We start from the raw sequence: 22663 nt of genomic DNA, 5'->3' as shown, positions 1-22663 counted from the left end.
TCGCCTCTTTTGACATGAAGCTGTATGACATCCCATATCAGCAACATCATTTATGAACATTTTCTTACCCCCTGCTGCGTCCTGTGAGCAGAGTTCCAGCCTCGTTTTGGTGTTGATGAAGGTAGTCCGGCTAGTTGGCTGGGGTTTAAAAAATAAAGCGTTTTGCTTCTCAACACAATATGCGTTCAAAAGAGTAATACATTTGCATCACAAAATCATTCTCCAGGAAAAAGACAGACCTCACAATCGCTTGGCGCTATTTTTGCCTCCCTTTGTATCAATGCGTTGCGTTCAGCCACCTAGCGACAGCCGCACCTGTTACGGTGTTTGCTGCTCGGTCTACACAGCAGGCAGTGATACGAAGGGAGAGAAAATAGGGCCAAGCGATTGTGAGGTCTGACTTTTTCCTGGAGAACGATTTTGTGATGCAAATGTATTACTCTGTTGAACGCATATTGTTTTGAGAAGCAAAACGCTTTATTTTTTAAACCCCAGCCAACTAGCCGGACTACATTCATCAACACCAAAACTCGGCTGGAACTCTGCTCACAGGACGCAGCAGGGGGTAAGAAGATGTTCAGAAATGATATTGCTATTATGGGATGTCATACAGCTTCATGTCAAAAGAGGCAAACTATCCTTTTAACACCTGGTAGGATCCAGATTATAATTTTCCTTTTAAAACTCGTACACGTCGAAGCTTAGCAGTAAAAGAGGGCGTACTTTCTTTTTTGAATGACTGCATAGCAGCTTTGCTCCAGCTGATGTGCGTTTAAAGATTTCAGCTGAATATCTATCGGATGCAGCATTAAACACCCGTTTATTCTCCTACTTCCACGTTTGTAAGCAGCTCTGTGAGTCCTGCAACAGGTTCAGTGGAGAAGCTATTTGTTCTCACCAGCTGGTCCAGCCAACCCGAACCACCTCACAGGAAGCCGCTGTTTATAAAACCCAGTTGATGACATTAAATCTCCTCTGTTGGAAAATCAATTTTTCTCTTTTGCTTCGGTTGCAGGAGGAATGAAACTCAGATAAAGGCGGCCGGACTTCCAGTGATTTACAGAGAAGGTGCTGTGATGACTTCCTGAAAGAAAGGGGACGCAGACTCTCACGTCTGGCCATGTTGCTGAAGGGAGTTCCCCTTTCAGAGCTCACGATTCTGGGGAGGGTGGAGCATTTCTCCATCAGTGTTAGAAGTTTCAGGCGCAGGCAGTTTATTCTGAAGCGAATTAGACTGAAAGCAGAGAACAGATGATGGCGAGTTTAAAATGTTCCTATTTAAAAACAAGCTTTCATGGCATATTAATCAGCTCTCTCGTTGTTTGGGGAAGATTTCTCCTTCTTTTCTCTGTAAAGACGCCACGTTGATGCAGCTCATGAGGACCAGTCTCCTCATAATTATCCCGCATGTTCCGTTTAAGCTCGACCAAAATGATGAAAGCAGCCGGGGCAGAGCTCACCGGTGCAGCGGCGGCTGGCATCCTGCAGGCTGTTGGGTGAGCCGGCTCCGTTACGCACCGCTGTGCTCGGCGCAGCTGTTTATAACGTTGTGACGCAGCCATTATGACAGCTGCTGCTATTTCATGCATCACGGGGGCGACGTGACAATGTACTGAGCCTGTCTGGCTGTGGCAGAAATGTGTCTACATATCATATTTCGCCTTTTTTTCTCCAAATGGCACCGTAAAACTGGATATTAACGTGCAAAAGATGCAGATATAAAGATTAAAAGCTGTAATGAAACAGAGAGATTTGTTCACGAAAGTGTGGAGGCCTCTTTTGTTCCCCAGAGAAACTCCTCCTTTTATGAAAAATGTTAGCACCCTTTACTGTATTTACAGTGTGTACGTACAGTATCTGCAGGGCGGAGATCTTGTCTTTGAGCAGCTCCTGTGCTTTGTTGAAGTCCGACAGCATGTTCTGCGTCTCTCGGCTGTGGACGGCGCTCAGCTCGGCCAGCTCCCTCTCGTGCCTTTTCGTCAGCTCTTGCTCGTGAGCCCTGAGGAGACAGAAGAGTGTTCAGCTGAGTTTCTGCCACGAATCTGGTAAACCAGATAAAAACAAAGCTGAGGGTCATCACACATGTACTTTATTTATACAGCCCTTTACAGACAATCCTTACGATGTACAAAAGTGCTTTACAGCAGGTAATAAATAAAGAGAAGAATAAGTAAAAACAAATAAAAACAATAAAAGAACAGTGAAAGCAATAAAATACAACAAAATCGATTAAGATAAAATAAGATAAAAGTATCATCACACTACTGGGTATTAAAAGCAATCCTAAATAAGTAGGTTTTTAGGCCCAGGTCAGAAATAAGACTTGGCTCGCTCACCCCAGGGTTTGTATTCTGACCTGGGCACTGCCAGCAGAAACTGATCTGTTGACCTCAGAGCTCTACCAGGACTGTTAAAAGCTCAGATAAATACGACGGGGCGAGGCTGCTAAGAGCTTAAAAAACAAACATTAAAAGTTTATAATCAGTTCTATAAAGGAGTTAAGAACAGGAGTGATGTGCACACGTCTGTTGGTGTTGGTTAAAAGACGGGCAGCAGCGTTCTGCACCAGCTGAAGGCGGCTGAGAGAAGACTGGACATAAAGTGCATTGCAATAGTCTGACCTTGAAATGGTCAAAGTACCAGGGTTATAACGGCGTGAACGTAACCTACAGCTAATCTGCAGGAGTGGCCGAAAACCAGGAAATAAACCCAGCCGAATACACAGAAAAACAATAAAACCGGAAGCAAGGTCACGAACAAGACGTAAGTCTGGGACACATGAACTCATAGAGCGTGACATCTATACGTGAGGACGAAATAAATGACAGCCGAGTCACACCTTGTGTTGAGCAGAAAGCTCTCTTTTTGTTTAATGCTCGTCTCCTCAGCTCATTTCTTCACTCGACTCCTCTCCTTCCGACCATCAGAGGTGTGGAGGGCAGACAGCATGAGACTAATGTGAGTTAACCTTTGTCTAACCGTGCTTCTGTTGCAGCATTTCGCTCTCACCTTTGTCTAACCGTGGTTCTGTTGCAGCATTTTGCTCTCACCTTTGTCTAACCGTGCTTCTGTTGCAGCATTTTGCTCTCACCTTTGTCTAACCGTGGATCTGTTGCAGCATTTTGCTCTCACCTTTGTCTAACCGTGCTTCTGTTGCAGCATTTTGCTCTCACCTTTGTCTAACCGTGGTTCTGTTGCAGCATTTTGCTCTCACCTTTGTCTAACCGTGGTTCTGTTGCAGCATTTTGCTCTCACCTTTGTCTAACCGTGGTGCTGTTGCAGCATTTTGCTCTCACCTTTGTCTAACCGTGGTTCTGTTGCAGCATTTCGCTCTCACCTTTGTCTAACCGTGGTGCTGTTGCAGCATTTTGCTCTCACCTTTGTCTAACCGTGCTTCTGTTGCAGCATTTCGCTCTCACCTTTGTCTAACCGTGCTTCTGTTGCAGCATTTCGCTCTCACCTTTGTCTAACCGTGCTTCTGTTGCAGCATTTCGCTCTCACCTTTGTCTAACCGTGCTTCTGTTGCAGCATTTCGCTCTCACCTTTGTCTAACCGTGCTTCTGTTGCAGCATTTCGCTCTCACCTTTGTCTAACCGTGGTTCTGTTGCAGCATTTTGCTCTCACCTTTGTCTAACCGTGGTGCTGTTGCAGCATTTTGCTCTCACCTTTGTCTAACCGTGGTTCTGTTGCAGCATTTTGCTCTCACCTTTGTCTAACCGTGGTGCTGTTGCAGCATTTTGCTCTCACCTTTGTCTAACCGTGCTTCTGTTGCAGCAATTTGCTCTCACCTTTGTCTAACCGTGGTGCTGTTGCAGCATTTTGCTCTCACCTTTGTCTAACCGTGCTTCTGTTGCAGCATTTCGCTCTCACCTTTGTCTAACCGTGGTTCTGTTGCAGCATTTTGCTCTCACCTTTGTCTAACCGTGGTGCTGTTGCAGCATTTTGCTCTCACCTTTGTCTAACCGTGCTTCTGTTGCAGCAATTTGCTCTCACCTTTGTCTAACCGTGGTGCTGTTGCAGCATTTTGCTCTCACCTTTGTCTAACCGTGCTTCTGTTGCAGCATTTTGCTCTCACCTTTGTCTAACCGTGCTTCTGTTGCAGCATTTTGCTCTCACCTTTGTCTAACCGTGCTTCTGTTGCAGCATTTCGCTCTCACCTTTGTCTAACCGTGCTTCTGTTGCAGCATTTCGCTCTCACCTTTGTCTAACCGTGCTTCTGTTGCAGCACTTTGCTCTCACCTTTGTCTAACCGTGCTTCTGTTGCAGCATTTTGCTCTCACCTTTGTCTAACCGTGGTGCTGTTGCAGCATTTTGCTCTCACCTTTGTCTAACCGTGCTTCTGTTGCAGCATTTCGCTCTCACCTTTGTCTAACCGTGCTTCTGTTGCAGCATTTTGCTCTCACCTTTGTCTAACCGTGGTTCTGTTGCAGCATTTTGCTCTCACCTTTGTCTAACCGTGGTGCTGTTGCAGCATTTTGCTCTCACCTTTGTCTAACCGTGCTTCTGTTGCAGCATTTCGCCCTCACCTTTGTCTAACCGTGGTTCTGTTGCAGCATTTTGCTCTCACCTTTGTCTAACCGTGCTTCTGTTGCAGCATTTTGCTCTCACCTTTGTCTAACCGTGCTTCTGTTGCAGCATTTTGCTCTCACCTTTGTCTAACCGTGGTTCTGTTGCAGCATTTTGCTCTCACCTTTGTCTAACCGTGGTGCTGTTGCAGCATTTTGCTCTTACCTTTGTCTAACCGTGCTTCTGTTGCAGCATTTTGCTCTCACCTTTGTCTAACCGTGGTGCTGTTGCAGCATTTTGCTCTCACCTTTGTCTAACCGTGCTTCTGTTGCAGCATTTTGCTCTCACCTTTGTCTAACCGTGCTTCTGTTGCAGTATTTTGCTCTCACCTTTGTCTAACCGTGGTGCTGTTGCAGCATTTTGCTCTCACCTTTGTCTAACCGTGGTGCTGTTGCAGCATTTTGCTCTCACCTTTGTCTAACCGTGCTTCTGTTGCAGCATTTTGCTCTCACCTTTGTCTAACCGTGCTTCTGTTGCAGCATTTTGCTCTCACCTTTGTCTAACCGTGCTTCTGTTGCAGCATTTCGCTCTCACCTTTGTCTAACCGTGCTTCTGTTGCAGCATTTCGCTCTCACCTTTGTCTAACCGTGCTTCTGTTGCAGCATTTTGCTCTCACCTTTGTCTAACCGTGGTGCTGTTGCAGCATTTTGCTCTCACCTTTGTCTAACTGTGGTGCTGTTGCAGCATTTCGCTCTCACCTTTGTCTAACCGTGGTGCTGTTGCAGCATTTTGCTCTCACCTTTGTCTAACCGTGCTTCTGTTGCAGCATTTCGCTCTCACCTTTGTCTAACCGTGGTTCTGTTGCAGCATTTTGCTCTCACCTTTGTCTAACCGTGCTTCTGTTGCAGCACTTTGCTCTCACCTTTGTCTAACCGTGCTTCTGTTGCAGCACTTTGCTCTCACCTTTGTCTAACCGTGCTTCTGTTGCAGCATTTCGCTCTCACCTTTGTCTAACCGTGCTTCTGTTGCAGCATTTCGCTCTCACCTTTGTCTAACCGTGCTTCTGTTGCAGCATTTCGCTCTCACCTTTGTCTAACCGTGCTTCTGTTGCAGCATTTCGCTCTCACCTTTGTCTAACCGTGCTTCTGTTGCAGCATTTCGCTCTCACCTTTGTCTAACCGTGCTTCTGTTGCAGCATTTCGCTCTCACCTTTGTCTAACCGTGCTTCTGTTGCAGCATTTCGCTCTCACCTTTGTCTAACCGTGCTTCTGTTGCAGTATTTTGCTCTCACCTTTGTCTAACCGTGGTGCTGTTGCAGCATTTTGCTCTCACCTTTGTCTAACCGTGCTTCTGTTGCAGCATTTTGCTCTCACCTTTGTCTAACCGTGCTTCTGTTGCAGCATTTTGCTCTCACCTTTGTCTAACCGTGCTTCTGTTGCAGCATTTCGCTCTCACCTTTGTCTAACCGTGCTTCTGTTGCAGCATTTCGCTCTCACCTTTGTCTAACCGTGCTTCTGTTGCAGCATTTTGCTCTCACCTTTGTCTAACCGTGGTGCTGTTGCAGCATTTTGCTCTCACCTTTGTCTAACTGTGGTGCTGTTGCAGCATTTCGCTCTCACCTTTGTCTAACCGTGGTGCTGTTGCAGCATTTTGCTCTCACCTTTGTCTAACCGTGCTTCTGTTGCAGCATTTTGCTCTCACCTTTGTCTAACCGTGCTTCTGTTGCAGCATTTCGCTCTCACCTTTGTCTAACCGTGCTTCTGTTGCAGCATTTCGCTCTCACCTTTGTCTAACCGTGCTTCTGTTGCAGCATTTCGCTCTCACCTTTGTCTAACCGTGGTTCTGTTGCAGCATTTCGCTCTCACCTTTGTCTAACCGTGCTTCTGTTGCAGCATTTCGCTCTCACCTTTGTCTAACCGTGCTTCTGTTGCAGCACTTTGCTCTCACCTTTGTCTAACCGTGCTTCTGTTGCAGCATTTCGCTCTCACCTTTGTCTAACCGTGGTTCTGTTGCAGCATTTCGCTCTCACCTTTGTCTAACCGTGCTTCTGTTGCAGCATTTCGCTCTCACCTTTGTCTAACCGTGCTTCTGTTGCAGCACTTTGCTCTCACCTTTGTCTAACCGTGCTTCTGTTGCAGCATTTCGCTCTCACCTTTGTCTAACCGTGGTTCTGTTGCAGCATTTCGCTCTCACCTTTGTCTAACCGTGCTTCTGTTGCAGCATTTCGCTCTCACCTTTGTCTAACCGTGGTGCTGTTGCAGCATTTTGCTCTCACCTTTGTCTAACCGTGCTTCTGTTGCAGCATTTTGCTCTCACCTTTGTCTAACCGTGCTTCTGTTGCAGCACTTTGCTCTCATCGTTTCTGTCAGAAAAGGCTTCAGAAGTGTTTGTGACATCAGAAATATTCACAGTTTACGATGCGGGCTTAAAAACGTTGCAGCTCCTCCTGCAGCCTCCTCTCTCTGTGAGATGGAGGAGTTAAGGAAGCTGGAACTAGATGAAGGAGACGAGCCTCTTATCTCCCCATCGCCTCATTAATTCGCATCGCCGGTGGGAGGGACGGAGATGAGAGGAGCTGTAGAAGGGATGTAGAAGCTGAAACGTGAGGAGAAGGGTCAGCGTCTGGCAGCTTTCTGGGGTTTTATTTGTCTTTTAGTGTCTTTGTTTCCCACGTTATGTTGACTTTAATCATCGGATTGTCATCATTGCCTTGGTTTGGTCTCTGCTTGAGCTCTTCATTCTCTGTGTTTCTGCTTTCTCTTCTTCTGTTTGTGTCCCGTTTAGTTTCTTACTCTTATATTTGTATTCATGTTTCACTTGTGTGTTCGGTTTAGTTTCTCACCGTCTGTGCTTCCGTTTAGCTTCCCCTTCCCGTCTAAATAAGCTGTATTACGATGAACATTTTCCATTGTATGTATGTTATAACCGATGTAACCAGCTAATAGTTGTTTTTTTTCCATTAACCATTATATACAAACATATACACAATTCACTCTTTGTCCCGTTTCACATTTCACATCTTATTACTATCATATTTACACAGACCATTTTAAACATTTTAACCGACCGTAAATATACCGGCTGTCTATTCCGACTAACACAAGTCCTCGATATAGGCAATTCCATTTTTAAAAATCGTCTTAAAACCCATTTTTATTCCCTGGCTTTTAACCCAGCATGAGACTCTGTTTCTGTTATTGTTTTTATTGTTTTAACATTGTTGTTGTTTATTGCTGTTTTTGCATTGTTCTTGTGTTTTATGCCTTGTATTTTGTGTTGTACAGCACTTTGTTTCAGCCACGGCTGTGTTAAAAGGCTATATAAATAAAGTTGAGTTGAGTTGAGTTGAGGCACAAGTAAACAAGAATATATTTCTCACAAATATTCATTAACCTCACTCAGAGATTATGGTTATCTTTAACATCTATGACCATGTAAATCCGCATTAATTACGGTGTAAGGAACAACAGTGAACATCGGAAAACTAAAAACTAAGGTAATAAAGATACATAACACCAACTAAACTAAAAAAAAAAAAAGAACATGAGTACAGGTGTCAGTTTTTTGTTAATTTCACCATAAATCCAGTTTTCTCTTGTTTTCATTTTGTTGTTAATTTCAATTGTTTTTGTAATATTTTTTTATTGGGAGCTTTTATTTTGTCGATTTTGTTTTTATTGCGTTACGGGGAACTTATTGGTGATGTCACATGCTGTCAATTCGTGCTAATCTTCTCAGTTGGTCCCTGGGATCGCTGAGTAGCTGTAAGTTGACAGAGTGGTTCTGTGTATAAATTGTTGTAATAAGTTAAAAATGCTAAATTGAGATGTTAATGTTGTTTTGCAAAGGTCACAAGTGTTTGTTCCTTTTGTTAGCGAGCTGTATATTAATGTGTGTATGTATTAATATATTTGTGTATGGCACTTTGCAGTTTGTCAGTTAGATTTGAGCAAAGCTAACTGCGCGTTACTGCACTTTTAGCCAGAGTGGAATCACTCCGGCTACATGTATACAGAATTGTTATAGAGTCGGTGTAACTGCTGCTGCCTTTAAACTGCTGCAGTGACTGAATTAATAAAGTTTCATCTCTTATTCCTGCCATCGACTCGAGATGTCCTGAGTTGTCTTGGTCCATCTGCACCTGTTGTCACTCCACTCATCGACCCTCCCTGTACTCAAAGCTGTAGTTTAATTAAAGACCTTTCAGGTTAAACATTAAGTTCGCCTCTGGCTCCTCCTTCATCAACCACGGATCACAGCATCGCTGAAGGTTGTTAAAAAATTTGAGAAAACAGCAACTTTTTCAGCTTATTGACTGAAATCTGTACAAATCTGCCTGGTGTCACGTTAACTTTTGAGCCTGCAGCTGCAGGTTCAGCACACGTCCAACAGGTGGCAGCATGTTTTAACATGTTCAAAAAGGCTTTTTAAACTGTTATTTTTCACACTCGGGATGTGAAAGCTTATTATAAAGGTTGGTTTGTATGAAAGATAGTGTGATGAAGGGATGAAATACTAACTGTTTCATTGTTTTACGGTTTTTAAACGGGCATCGGCTACCGTCTAACCATTATCAGCCCACAGTTTAACAATTGGTGCCTTCCTACTTATGTAGGTCGTTGTATTTGTATCGCTTTTTCATCCAATCTAAAAATATTTCTGTAATTTACGCTGTATTATCACTCAGTTTTGAGAGCCCCTGCGCACATTACTGTACGTCAGATTAATTCTATGGTAGTTACAGTTAAAATGAAGCACACGTCACTTTAAAAAAAAAAAGAGCACCATGACTCAGAAATAACAGACTTAGTGCTCCATGAAGGATAAGAAAAAGATTTTTAACTAAAGTCATGATGGAGACAGAATAACAGCAACACATAATGTGGAAAAATACCAAATTAAGAGCAAATGTAGCATGAATTGAGTGCTAAATATGACAGCTTGATGTAAAACGGAGGCACAAAAATGTACAATCATTTCTGAGGATTTTACAGTGGTGGGAAATAAGCCCGAGTTGAACTTGAATGCCGCAAAGTGGGAAAAGAAGATGATAATAAAGAGACGAGGAGAATAAAAAAGGCTGAAAGTGAGATGAGGGAGAGAAGAGATGATTGGAGGGGGGCTTGGATGTCTGCCTCTCATTCTGACTGGGCCAACTCTCCCTGAGGGGCGCACTTCTTATCTCTCTCTGCTTCCTCTTCATTTATTTATCCGTCTATTTTTATCCCCATGACCAGAATTCAGACGGGGAGTTACGTAAGAGAAGAAATGTGCGGCGCTCGGGCCTGCATCATAAAGGCGAGCGGCGCAAATTACCCGGAAATAAGCGAGCAGCCATGAGACAAGCAGGCAAACCGTCCCGAGCACAGAAAATAACAGGGTGATTGATTAAAATGAGTGGCTGGACCACATCAGCTGTACAGAACTCCTTAAAAAATTCATCCCATGCCGCGGGGAACAGCATGATTACACAGTAGAAGCTGATTTGCTTTTAGCCTGAAAAAAAACTTTCACATCTCCTAATCAACGGGCTCCTGACACCAGCGGAGAGATTTCCCTCATTCACGCTCTTCTTGCCCTCTTTTATCTCGGCGTAATTTCATCAGGACTCGGGCAAAGTGGGATTTCAGAAACCGCCGTCATCCGAATTCAATCAGCAAAGTTCAGTGCAGCAAACATCTGCTGACGGCCGGGGATCTGCGTCGGTTCTGGAGGAAGGTGAGCAACTCAAAGATGGTGCTTCTCTAAGCCGAGAAGGGTTCTGAGCTGCTGAGTTTCCATGATGCAGCGTCATAAAAACAACCGTCAGGGATCCTTTGAAGGATGCTTCCGTGTAGCCTCAGTGTTCTCCAAGCACCCACAATCCTTTGCACACATTGGAGATGAGTCAGATTTCCAGCTGTTGTGTGTGTTCAGGGTGCAACTGATGGTAGGACCTTTGCACACTTGTTAGGACTTTCCCGGGATGTGTTTTCTGTACGTAAGAAAGGATTCTTTCCAAACCAAAGGGGGACGCAGCTTGGAAAGGAAGGATCGTACCAAAGTGGCGTCCTTTTCTCAGTTATGTTTTATCGTGGAATGTATCTGACATGTCGGTAAGTGTACTTACTTAAAAACACTCAGACTGTGTTCGAAACCGCTTACTACTCCCACTACTCATACTAACTTTAACTTTTCTTAAGTTCCCGGATGCATACTAGATTCTCTGAAATGTAGGGTATGCATCATGAGGTTACTACTCATACTCAAACTACCCAAGATGCAACGTAACGTGACGTCGCCGATCCTCATTTCCTGTCAAAACGGCAGTTTCAAGCTAGCTACAACGAGGGTATGTTCACTTCCTGTTTTCAAAACAAAAGCATCAATTGTATCGTAATGGCTTTCCCTATGATAAAAGGCAACGGGTATTTTATTTTGTGAAAATAACCGGAAGTGCGTTGCTCACTGCGGCTAGCTTTAGTAGCGCCGAATTCGTCGGAACTAAATTGTAAATAGCCGGTATTTTGTCAGGTTTTCAACACGTTGGGGATCTAAACGACTACTTTCTCACCTGAAAATGTTTCAAATGTTGCTAAAGTTTACAGAGTTTAGAGCTTAAGGGAAATCAGCTTCAGGCCGGCTGATTTCGGCTCGGGCAGGAGCGAAATGCATTGTGGGTACACGCTCTGCATACTGTCTGATCGATGAGTATGTAGTATGTAGTATGTGGTTTCGAACACAGCCTCAGTGTATTTAAGGCCAGGCTGAAGACACACCTATTTTCAGCTGCATTTGAATAAAGCTCCAAATCTGAAGCTTGAGTTTCAAAACTTAATCACATTTTAACTCCTGATTTTATCTTTTGTTCTTATCTCTTTCTTTGTTTAAAATTTAAATCGTGTTTTTTATTTCTACTGTTTTAATGTCTCTATAAAGTACTTTGAATCGCCTTGTAATTGAATTGTGCTGAACAGATAAACTTGCCTTGCCTAAACAAACGTAAGGTGTTCATTACAGAAACCTTTGAGATGCTGGCCGAGGCTTCCAGTTTCCTTTTATTTAACTGAATAAAATGCACATTTAGTTTGTGTTTAACAATGCAAATGAATGCATATCTAACTCAATAATGCCTGCTGGTATATCCAAACTCACCAAAAATAAATACCTCCATGCGAGCTTCAGCTTCTTGGGGTTGCTGAGATGAGCTCTGATAAATTAGTCATTGCATCTTCCAGTGCATGCAGCTCTGACAGCTCAGGCTCCAGATAGTAAATGGATGACCCAGCGGTCATTTACACAACATATTCCTCACTTTTCCTCCCGATTGGTCTGAAAAACCTGCAGCCGCTGCACATTCATGCCGTGATGCATGAGTCTGGATGGACGTGTGGTGCCACAGAGACAGAAAAGTGTGAACTGAACGAGCCCAGATCGTCCCTCAGGTTCATAAAGAAGAAGAACCTTTGGATTTAAGGAAGTCTAATCAGATCTTTTAGGTGGCCATATGTTGGCTGCTTCCTCCTGCTTCAGGTTTTTATGTTGCTCAGCTAGTGGTTCAACATCTCCAGCCCCACGCTTTCAATCTTATCTCACCCCGGAGTGAAAAAGCAAATATGATTAATTTTCCTGAAAAGGATTATGAACTGAGAACATCACACAGCCCAAACTGTTCCAGGCACATCCTTTCTGAATAAAGAAACAGGGCACACAACGGCCATCACTCTGAATCCAGTCACAGGATCGGTTGCTAGGTTACAGGAAAGATAAACGGCATTGTGAAGGCTCTGTCATTTGCTCTGTGTGTTAGAGGACCGTTAATATTTCAGATTCACGCTGAAACTGAAGCTTTTTGAAGTAAATTTGGCTTTTAAAATATCTGTACAATAACTGAGTTGTGACTCGTACCGGATCTGCTGGTTGGCCTCACTGCGGATCTTCAGCACCTCTTTGCCTTTGAGCTCCAGCTCTTTGGTCAGAGTGCTGATGTTCTCGTTGAGCGTGTGGATCTGGTGGTCCACCTGAGCGATGTGGCTCTTCCTCCTGGACACCTCCTCCTGCAGCTCGGACATCCGGCCCAGAAGTTCACGCTCCTGTGGAAGAGAGAGGGTTCCAGTTTAAAAAGAGTACCGGCTGTAAAAATCAGGTGTTTATCGATGTCACATGACCACATGACCATGTTTTAGATTAAATTTGCAGATTAAATATGCTCAGGAAAATATATTTATATGTGTGAGTATTTAGGTTATTCGTCTTCTCTCCTTCACACATCTCCAGATATGCTGCTGTAAATCATTAAATCAGAAATAATTTACACGAGATAACTTCTCGGTCTGTGACTTGATTTGTTTAAGCAGGTAAATCGGAAGGTTTTAATCTTAATTAGCTTTACTCCGCTGGCTCATGTCATGCATTTTGTGCTTATTACCAGTGACACACACATACAGTTCAGTGAGAAAGGCAGAGCCTTCAGTTATCAGGCCCCTCTCTGTGGAACCAGCTGCCAGTTTGGGAGGCAGAGCCTTCAGTTATCAGGCCCCTCTCTGTGGAACCAGCTGCCAGTTTGGGAGGTAGAGCCTTCAGTTATCAGGCCCCTCTCTGTGGAACCAGCTGCCTGTTTGGGAGGCAGAGCCTTCAGTTATCAGGCCCCTCTCTGTGGAACCAGCTGCCAGTTTGGGAGGCAGAGCCTTCAGTTATCAGGCCCCTCTCTGTGGAACCAGCTGCCAGTTTGGGAGGCAGAGCCTTCAGTTATCAGGCCCCTCTCTGTGGAACCAGCTGCCAGTTTGGGAGGCAGAGCCTTCAGTTATCAGGCCCCTCTCTGTGCAACCAGCTGCCAGTTTGGGAGGCAGAGCCTTCAGTTATCAGGCCCCTCTCTGTGGAACCAGCTGCCAGTTTGGGAGGCAGAGCCTTCGGTTATCAGGCCCCTCTCTGTGGGACCAGCTGCCAGTTTGGGAGGCAGAGCCTTCGGTTATCAGGCCCCTCTCTGTGCAACCAGCTGCCAGTTTGGGAGGCAGAGCCTTCAGTTATCAGGCCCCTCTCTGTGGAACCAGCTGCCAGTTTGGGAGGCAGAGCCTTCAGTTATCAGGCCCCTCTCTGTGCAACCAGCTGCCAGTTTGGGAGGCAGAGCCTTCAGTTATCAGGCCCCTCTCTGTGGAACCAGCTGCCAGTTTGGGAGACAGAGCCTTCAGTTATCAGGCCCCTCTCTGTGGAACCAGCTGCCAGTTTGGGAGACAGAGCCTTCAGTTATCAGGCCCCTCTCTGTGGAACCAGCTGCCAGTTTGGGAGACAGAGCCTTCAGTTATCAGGCCCCTCTCTGTGGAACCAGCTGCCAGTTTGGGAGGCAGAGCCTTCAGTTATCAGGCCCCTCTCTGTGGAACCAGCTACCAGTTTGGGAGGCAGAGCCTTCAGTTATCAGGCCCCTCTCTGTGGACCCAGCTGCCAGTTTGGCTTCAGGAAGCAGACACCCTCTCTACCTTTAAGACGCTTAAAACTTTCCCTTTTGCTAAAGCTTATAGTTAGGGATGGCTCAGGGGACCCTGAAACATCCCATAGTTATGCTGCTATAGACCCAGACTGCTGGGGGGCCTCCCATGATGCACCTCTCCTCCCTCTTCATGCACATGTGACATTACTGTTGTCATTAAGTTGTGTTTCTCTCTCTCAGCAGGTATCCCTGGTGTTACGGTGTTTGTTGTCCCCTCTTTTCTGTCCTCTCAGCCCCCAGCTGGCCGAGGCAGATGGATGGCCTTCCTGGTTCTGGTTCTGATGTTTGGTTTTTGAGGTTTCTTCCTGTTAAAAGGGAGTTTTTTCTTCCCACAGTTGCCTTGTGCACGCTCAGGACGGGGATTGGATCAAAGAGAAGTTTCTGTACAATCTATTGGTTCCGTTAGCAAGGCTACGTTTCTTTTAATTGGCTCTGTATGAATTTAACTAACTCGGAATTTAATTAATTTGATTTTATTGGATTAGATTGAATCTTTGAAGCGCCTTGAAAAGACTTTATAAGTAAAACTGAATTGAACTGAACTGAATGGCAGTCCCTTACAGGAGCAGCCTGTATAAACTGCTCAGGAATGTCTCAAAGAACATGAAACAAACAGTCTGAGGTGTTCATTCGACCACCGAACTCCCAACAAACCAATCTGATGGAAGTCCAGCCCACAAAGAGCCCACCTAACGACCCACAGAGACCAAATGATAGCGTGCCAAAGCCAAATGAGAGTCATCACAAACTACATCCAGAACATGAGAGTTTAGTTAACAAAAAGTGTAAAAAAGTTTGTTATTCAATAAGCTGGTAATCCGGTTTCTCTACAGTCCAACATGAACAGACCTTAAAGTTGAGTTAGTTTCTGTAAAACGGTGCATATAAAAAAAGAAAACACAACGGCTCTCCAAACCGCTTGGTGTAAACGCGACCGGCAACTCAAACGACTTCTGCCCACCTGCCGAGCCGCTCTGCTGGCGGTTTGAAACAGAGAACATGAGCAGGTATCCTCTCAGCTGGGGTTCAACCAAACTCCCACACAAAGACAACACACAGCCTGGCTGCCTTCACAATAACTCCATTACTGGAACGCCACCTTGAAGTGCGACTCGTGACGGCAGAAACATTAAGAAGTGTCACACTTCTTTTTGCAGACCATTTTGCAGATGAGGCCCAGGTTATCAGGGGTTCTACCCGTCTACATTTGTTTTATCTTTTCCAGATTTAAAGTAACACAGGTTTATCTCAGATTTGGCTAAAGATGGAAATAAACTGTGAAAGTCAAACCATCTGCCATCTTAACTTCATTGTTTGAGGCTCCTCATGATTAATGTTGCAGAACGGCACCGACAATCTCCTGCTTTCTGCATATGAGGCAGAATGATTTCCCCACTATAACTAAAACATTAGTTTCATGGAAAAGGCCCAACTGAAAATGATTGAAATGATTTAATACTGCCAAATGTTCTTTTCATGTGTATATGTTCTTTTTTTCTCAATAAATCAGGCATTTAAAACTCAAAATGGGAAGCAAAGAAGGCCTTATGTGCCAAACTGATCATTATTATCAGAGACTTAAATGAAGAGGCACGATCTAATCTGATGACTCTCATCTGAGTGCCACTTAACTCCATGTTAGATTAAATATTGTCAAGTTTTTGCCCATTAATGATCGCTGCAAACATCCAGTTTTACTTGCTTGTATAACAATTTGTGCCAAGGGCTCCGCTCATCTAATCACCTCCTATTCACAGGCTCCTGTCGATGACGGCTTCTCATCTTAAACTTAATGTAACTGCTGGATGTTTGATGTGCATCAGCCTGGCAGCACATTTAGGCACAGTAACGATGGGGAAGATGGATCTTTAATGAGTGATTTACGCGCTTTTCTCTCCATCTCGTCAGACTGTTGGGTTCCTTCTGGGAGGAGAGCAGGTGCAAAGACGGTAAAACTGCTACTGAGGAGCTTTAATTTCTTATTTTAAGAAAGCAACACAATCAGATCCTAAACTAAAGGTTTTTACTGCAAAGAGGATGTCAAAGTTAGATCTGAAGACAACTACTGGAGTGTTAGCTGTTAAAACGCCACCCAGAGTCCTGATTCAAACAGCATGCAGGGCTCTTTTATCGAAAATGAAAAGCTGAAATGTCAACTCTGTACTCTAAAACTCCCAAAGCCACATCCCGCTGCACATAAAGGTGGACAAAGGGACGAAAGGTTTTGTATACAGACGGTTTAAATAAAGAATGACCCCTAATAGCTCTGCAGCAAGAGTTGAAATGTCATCTCTGTGCTCAAAAATGTCAAACAGGAAGCCGGCAACTGTCCTGCGGCGCAGTGCGTCTGAACAGGCGAACATCACGTCTACTTTTACTCACGTTGATGCAGACAAAAGTCTGATGCAAGCCTCTGAAAAGTCCAACAAAAGAAATGCAAATCCGACATGTTTCCACTGACTGGTGTGAAGTGAATTAACAGAACTGTTGGCACAGGCTACGCTGCCTGTCTTTGTAGGAGAAGAAGAAGAAGAAGAAGAAACGGTTAATTGGGATATTCTATCATATTACCGGTCAGGAAACGTCTTTTTATTCCTGCATCAAGTCTTCTGCCAAACAATCAAAACTAGCTTAAAGGAGCATTTAACAGTTTTTTTCCCCATTTCAATGACCAGCTGAAGGAGTCAGGAAGTGTTTGACCTCTAAATATTTCTCTCAAGGACGTGGAATAATTTGGCTGTGACACTGGCTCATCCTGCATAAGTGTCCTGGAGAATGCAAACGATAATAAAGGACACGCTGATTGTCAGGCGAGTCGAAAGGCTTCGGCACCTTGTGGCAATTAAAGAAAAAGTCGAAGCATTTTTGTAGATACACAAAGGGAGAGTTCTTGGTAAATGCTTTGGAGCCGCTGGTCTGCAGTACATAATATGCTTAAAGTGTTCAGAGGATCTAAACAGCCTCCGCAGGTATCATATGGCTGTGATGTACAGGAATTATAAAAGATTTGATGAGGAAAAAAAGATGGGTTGAGTACAAAAATATTGATGGAAACTCATCATAGATTCATTCATAATCTAAAGGACAGACACTAAAAGCAGCAGCTAATGATAAAGACAACTTTCTTAGATCAAATATGTTAATGATAACATGCACAAGCATGCACTTCAGCCTCTTCTTTCCCATCTGTTACGTAGCCTAACGTATAAAAACACGATTAAACACAGCGTGACGGCTGCTGCCTCCACTGATGACTCAACACATGACGTTACGGTTGAAGTGCTTCAGCACCACAAACAAAGAGCTCATGTGAACACAATAACTTTTTATTGCTAGCTCCAAAAGTCTGCCAGCTTATTTCAAAGCTTCGAAGTGCGACATGTAGAGCTAAAACTAGCAGATAAAGAACAATGCAGGATGACCAAACAGTCACCCTTAGCCTGGGTCAGACAGCAGAACCGAGAAGTGTGTCATCTCCTCTGTGAGCCTTCATATTTTCATCTCTGAGCTTCCTCTGCAGCCAGAGAAATGTCCACAAAGCAAACCATTTCAGACCTTTGTCAATTTCCGTGTGTAAATGGTTCGCTTGACAGGCTGTAAAGGTGAAGCTAATCCATAAAAGGGGGCTCTTACGAGTCATTTTAGACACGGGCACATGCCTCAAAAGTTAGAAATATTATCAATGTTAGCTTTCATAGAGCGTTCACAGCATCCAACGGAGGACAAAAACAATATGATGTCAAGACTAAACTAAAAAACTTTTATCTGTCCTCCATAGATCGGATCCTTTGTGTTTAATACCAAAGGATTTGTGGTTTAATAACCAAAAATCAATGGAGCTCATCCAGCTGAGAGGAACCTGAGGAACAGGATGTGGAGCCGCTGCCTGCGTCTCTCTGTGAGCAACAACTCCCGTCCAGCCTTTAACGGAGGGGAGAATCTACGGATCTCAGCTGGGGCTCATGATTTGATTTCAACAGTCATTCTCTTCAGATTTGTTGGTGTTTTTTTTTGGTATTTCGAGGTGCTGGTGAAGCCGGTTTCTGACAGAAATCATTGTCAACCTAAGCGGTTTTGTCAATAAAAAGGTGAAAACAAACCACTCCATCAGTTTTACTCTATTTAACATTAACTCCAGACAGCTCAACACAGTTTAGAGCTGCAGAGGGGAATCAAATCAAATCAAATAAGTGCAAATGAATCCACTTTGAGGTTGTAAAAGCAGCTTCGGGGCACTGAGCGACAGTCCTGCAGATTTACAGGCACTTCTGACCGGAACATTTGGGTTTCTAAAGTTAAGGGGGACTAATGTTGGGGGGGGGGGGGATTAAAGGCAACCAGCTGATTATTTGAACATCTGAATCACAGGATCTGTCTGTGGTGTTTGGGGATAATTAGGATGATTTACGAGCAGCGGTAAGAAGGTCGCCTGCAGCCTGAATCATGCTGGCTGCATCACTCTGTCATTTATCCAAACAAGAGGAAAAAAGCAGCATCTCGGTGCATCATTTCTTTACAAATACAGCCGAAAGATGTTGGAAACAAACATTTAATTGAGCTGCAACTGACCATTTTAGATAAGATTTAGTTAGAATATTTAAAAACTCGTCTAACATGGTCCAACACTGGAAAAAATCTAAATCTTACCAAGTATATTTGTCTCATTGAGTATCTCATTACACTTAATATAAGACACAACTGCCTAACAAGTTCCATTTCAGCCAGATATAGGGACTTGTTTGAAGACAATACATCGTGAATATCTTGTTAAGTGAAAAAGTCTTGAAAACATCTTGTTTTGAGTCACATATCATATTAAAAGCTTTTTTTGACATTTGAAGAGGTTTTCAATCTAATTTCAAGATCACTTTTAACTCAAAAGTCCTAAATATCACATCTTATTTCAAGAAATCTTGACAAGCCGATTTTCACTAGTTCCATTGGCAGATTTTTTGCTTATTTCAAGCAAAAACGTCTTTTATTTGTTGATTTTTTACTTAGTTTTGGAGGGGCATTTTTTCCAGTGAAGAAAGCAAGAGGACGCTGCTTTTTAAAGAGCTGGAGCTGCTGAGAAACCTTTTCCTCTTAAAGTCTCAGAATTGAGTCGTTTCTTTCTGTCTGCGATGAAGACCGCTGATGAAGCGATGAACCCTAACCCCACGCCTCGTCTCTTCAGGACTACTTCTGGCTGATTGTGAAGAGAAAGGTTTAATCCAAACACACTGGCACACAGTTAAAGCTGGGAGTCCGCACACCCTTCAGTACTCCTCACAATGAATGTATTTAACGGTGTGAAATAAAAACAATCTACACGACGGCCGTGAGGGAGAGCGCCGGCAGGATTCGTACACTGGAAAAAATCAATGTCTTACCAAGTATATTTGTCCCATTTCTAGTCAAAATCATTACACTTAATATCAGACACAACTACCTAACAAGTACCATTTCAGCCAGATATAGGGACTTGTTTGAAGACAATACATCTGGAATATCTTGTTAAATGAAAAAGTCTTGAAAACAAATTGTTTTGAGTCGGATTTGAAGAGGTTTTTAAGCTAATTTCAAGATGACTTTTATCTCAAAAGTCCCAAATATCACATCTTATTTCAAGAAATCTTGACAAGCCGATTTTCACTAGTTCCATTGGCAGATTTCTTTTACTTATTTCAAGCAAAAAACGTCTTGTATTTGTTGTTTTTCTTACTTATTTTTGGAGGGGCATTTTTTCCAGTGTACATGATGAGAAAGATGGCAGCTTCCACAAAATGATTAGAGTCACACTCTGGTAATTACAATTAACCTCCAGGACAGAGCTCAGTCCACAGCTGTCGAATTAAAAGGGATCGTTTTCTAACCCCGGCTAAATGAAAATGATTGTGTTGGTGGGCGTAAATGCTGAGGCGGAGCGGGACTCGTCCCTCTCACGGCGGCCCTACCTGCGTTCGGTTGTTCTCCAGGGTCTTCTCCAGCTCGGCCTTGGCAGCAGCCGACTCCTGCTGATGGGTCTGCCGCAGGTGTTCGATGGCCGACGCGTGGATGTGGTTCAGCTCCGACCGCAGGGAGGCTGATGAGCGGGAGGAAAGAGCAGAAGAAGGGAAACGTCTCTGAGACCGAACAGACTTCATGTGATGAAACAAAGCTGAACATTTTTCATTCAGCCACGCCGACGGTGCAACTCCTTTCGGCCTTTGGCTCTTCTTTAAATAAGAGCTCGTTAGACGCCGAGGCATCTTATTCTGCGACTTTGTTACCCTGCACATGGAGAACAGAACCTCTGCTGCCTTTAATCCTCACTTCAAAGGGCTTTTGTGGCAACAGGCTAATGGTTCAGAGAAGCACGAAGAGGAAACACACACTGCTAATAGCTTTCAACTTTAAAGAAAAGAAATATTGCTATGAAAGGCACTTTATTCGTTTCAAAGTCAGAACATGTTGAATCACAAAAGCACAGAAGCACGCACACGTATGGATGCACGAGGAGAGAAGCTAACGAGGAAAAGGCGGGAAGGGAGGAACAGATGGAGGCAGCTCTCCAGTGTCAGGACCACGGCAGGAAGGTTAATGCAGGAGCATTTATCACAGGTGTGTCAGCACTGAGTAACGCTCAGATCTGAATGCACTTTAAACACTTTTTCTAAAGAAGGCTCCTGCAAAAGTCCCGAACTTGACCTCATCAGCCTTTAAATCCTGGTTTAATCATCTTAAAAAGCACATCCACGGCACACCTGAAGCGTTCGTGGGGCCGAGAACAAGATGTGAGACGACACTTAAGAATAAAAAGTTAAGACATCCTGATTGTTTCTTAACAGACGCCTGTAAATGACTGCAGATGGGAACTGTCAACAAGTCCGAGTCAAACTTTGATGAGAAGAGCAGAAGAAACTTCTTATTTCAAATAATTTCCTGAAGTTTTGAAATGTAAAAGCACAAGAATCTGAGCTTTCTAAAGGTCTGTTGCTTGTGTAAACAGCCGAGGCAGTCGGACTTTTCAGGGATTAAACACATGAGATGGTAGTTGGTTTGTTTCTCTCCAACGTCGAGCAAATGAAAGATCATAAATAACACAAACAGACGGATACTGATCAAGTAAAACGTATTTAAGTCAGAGCAATAAGCTAAACTTGAATAGCAGAATCTCACATTCAGTTTGAGCACATTCAGATCTGCAGGACCCTTTTTTTCTGGGACCATGTGTGTGTAGAGGACTGTTCCACGAACACGGTTCGTTTCTTTTCGTTTCAGCTATAAATTAAGCTGCCGTGATGACCCTAAAGGAGCTCTAAATTCTAGTGAAACAGGTCCCCTCTTAGGTGGAAGCAGCATCAGGAGAATTCTGCACATGGTGAATGTATCTTTGACTTCAAAAGATCAAATTCAAACCGTCCATCAGCCTCAGAAACAGACGGGACGGATGATATGAAGGGATGTTATCACACGAAATGTGTTCGTTTTCATGCAGGACTGAAATGGATTGTCATTAATTTCACATTATTTTTTAATTTAATCATCTATTTCTTTATCGTTTTAATCTTTGATAAAAAAAAACCTACTTCTCGGAGGTAAATTGCTCCATTTTCCCCCCATTTTTAGGAGACTTTTTCACTAATTTCAGCTGAACGTTGCATTAAAAGATGAGTTCCTGAACACATCTGTGTTCCCCTCGCATCACTTCTACGAGGCCTGAACCCTGGAACATCAATCTTTGGAGCGCTGAGACTGAATCAACCTGTGTTTCTGGAGAAGTCGGTGGGCTCCAGGCGCTCATTGTTATGCTTCTTCATCCAAACACATTAAAGCCCCCCGACTCATATTAAAGAACTCACTGCTTAACCCTATCACTTATAAACAACATATTATCTTCTGCTCTGACGGCTTAAACCAGAGATACTCATTGTGCGGCTCCTCAAGCTTTAACTGGCGGCTCACACTCGCATAGTAGCTTATAACAATATGGTAACAATAACAATACATTTTTTCAAATAACATACAGCGAATACTGCACAGTATTAAGTATTTTTATTAAGTATTAATTAAGGCTTAATGGTGTTTCCTAAAGGGGGCTCTGTTAAACCTGGCAACGCAGCCCGCTTAAACCACCTCACACTTGACCGCAGAGCACGCTAGCTCCTTTAGCAGCGCGAGATGCAGGCACAATGGATCGGTTTTTAATTAAAAAAGGGCAAAAACCAGCACAAAAACCATGCTCATCCTGAATGTCTCACTATGATTACAACAACAAACTACAAATACAACATGAAGAAAGTCAAGGACATGCAGGCCAGCTCCCGCTCATCCCAGTATTAAGGTAAATGTGGTCTTAATTGAAAATGTATTGGCTGTGTTGTTTCTTTTTTTGTGGGATGTTTTATATGTAGAAATGCATATTTGCAAAAGGGGACTTAGTGTGTTGTCGTAAAAAGTGGCTCTTCCCTTGATTTTGCTGCGAATGTGGCTCTTGTGAAAAAAATAGTGAGTATCACAGGCTTAAGGGATGGATCCAAATTGGGTTTCACTTAAAATAAAAAACTATAACCGTGTCTTTACATCACTGGAAAACTGTTAAAATTCCCTTTTTACATCCAGTTTTATCCTGTCCAAATATGAGAAAATGTATTACATTCATGCGACGTCTTTGCATCATTAACAACTGTGTGAGAGCACTTTTATTATTATGACATTACGCATTCGGCTCCC

General features: G+C 43.6%; 1 protein-coding gene across 3 annotated transcripts in view; it reads right to left on the bottom strand.

The window, feature by feature from the left end:
- The window catches only part of fam184ab (family with sequence similarity 184 member Ab), a 158405-nt gene that overhangs the window by 19014 nt on the left and 116728 nt on the right, over positions 1–22663 (bottom strand). For all 3 annotated transcript variants that reach the window (XM_075459367.1, XM_075459369.1, XM_075459368.1), the window contains exons 16-18: positions 19906–20033; positions 12394–12578; positions 1853–1999 (exon numbers count right to left, since the gene is read on the bottom strand). In XM_075459367.1, coding sequence (XP_075315482.1) covers positions 1853–1999; positions 12394–12578; positions 19906–20033 — 460 coding nt within the window. The remainder of the gene's footprint in view (positions 1–1852; positions 2000–12393; positions 12579–19905; positions 20034–22663) is intronic.

This window comes from Odontesthes bonariensis, chromosome 24 (genome assembly GCF_027942865.1).
Source record: "Odontesthes bonariensis isolate fOdoBon6 chromosome 24, fOdoBon6.hap1, whole genome shotgun sequence".
Lineage (NCBI taxonomy): Eukaryota > Metazoa > Chordata > Actinopteri > Atheriniformes > Atherinopsidae > Odontesthes > Odontesthes bonariensis.
The sequence above is the reverse complement of the archived record's forward strand: the minus strand, read 5'-3'. Positions and strand labels throughout refer to the sequence as shown.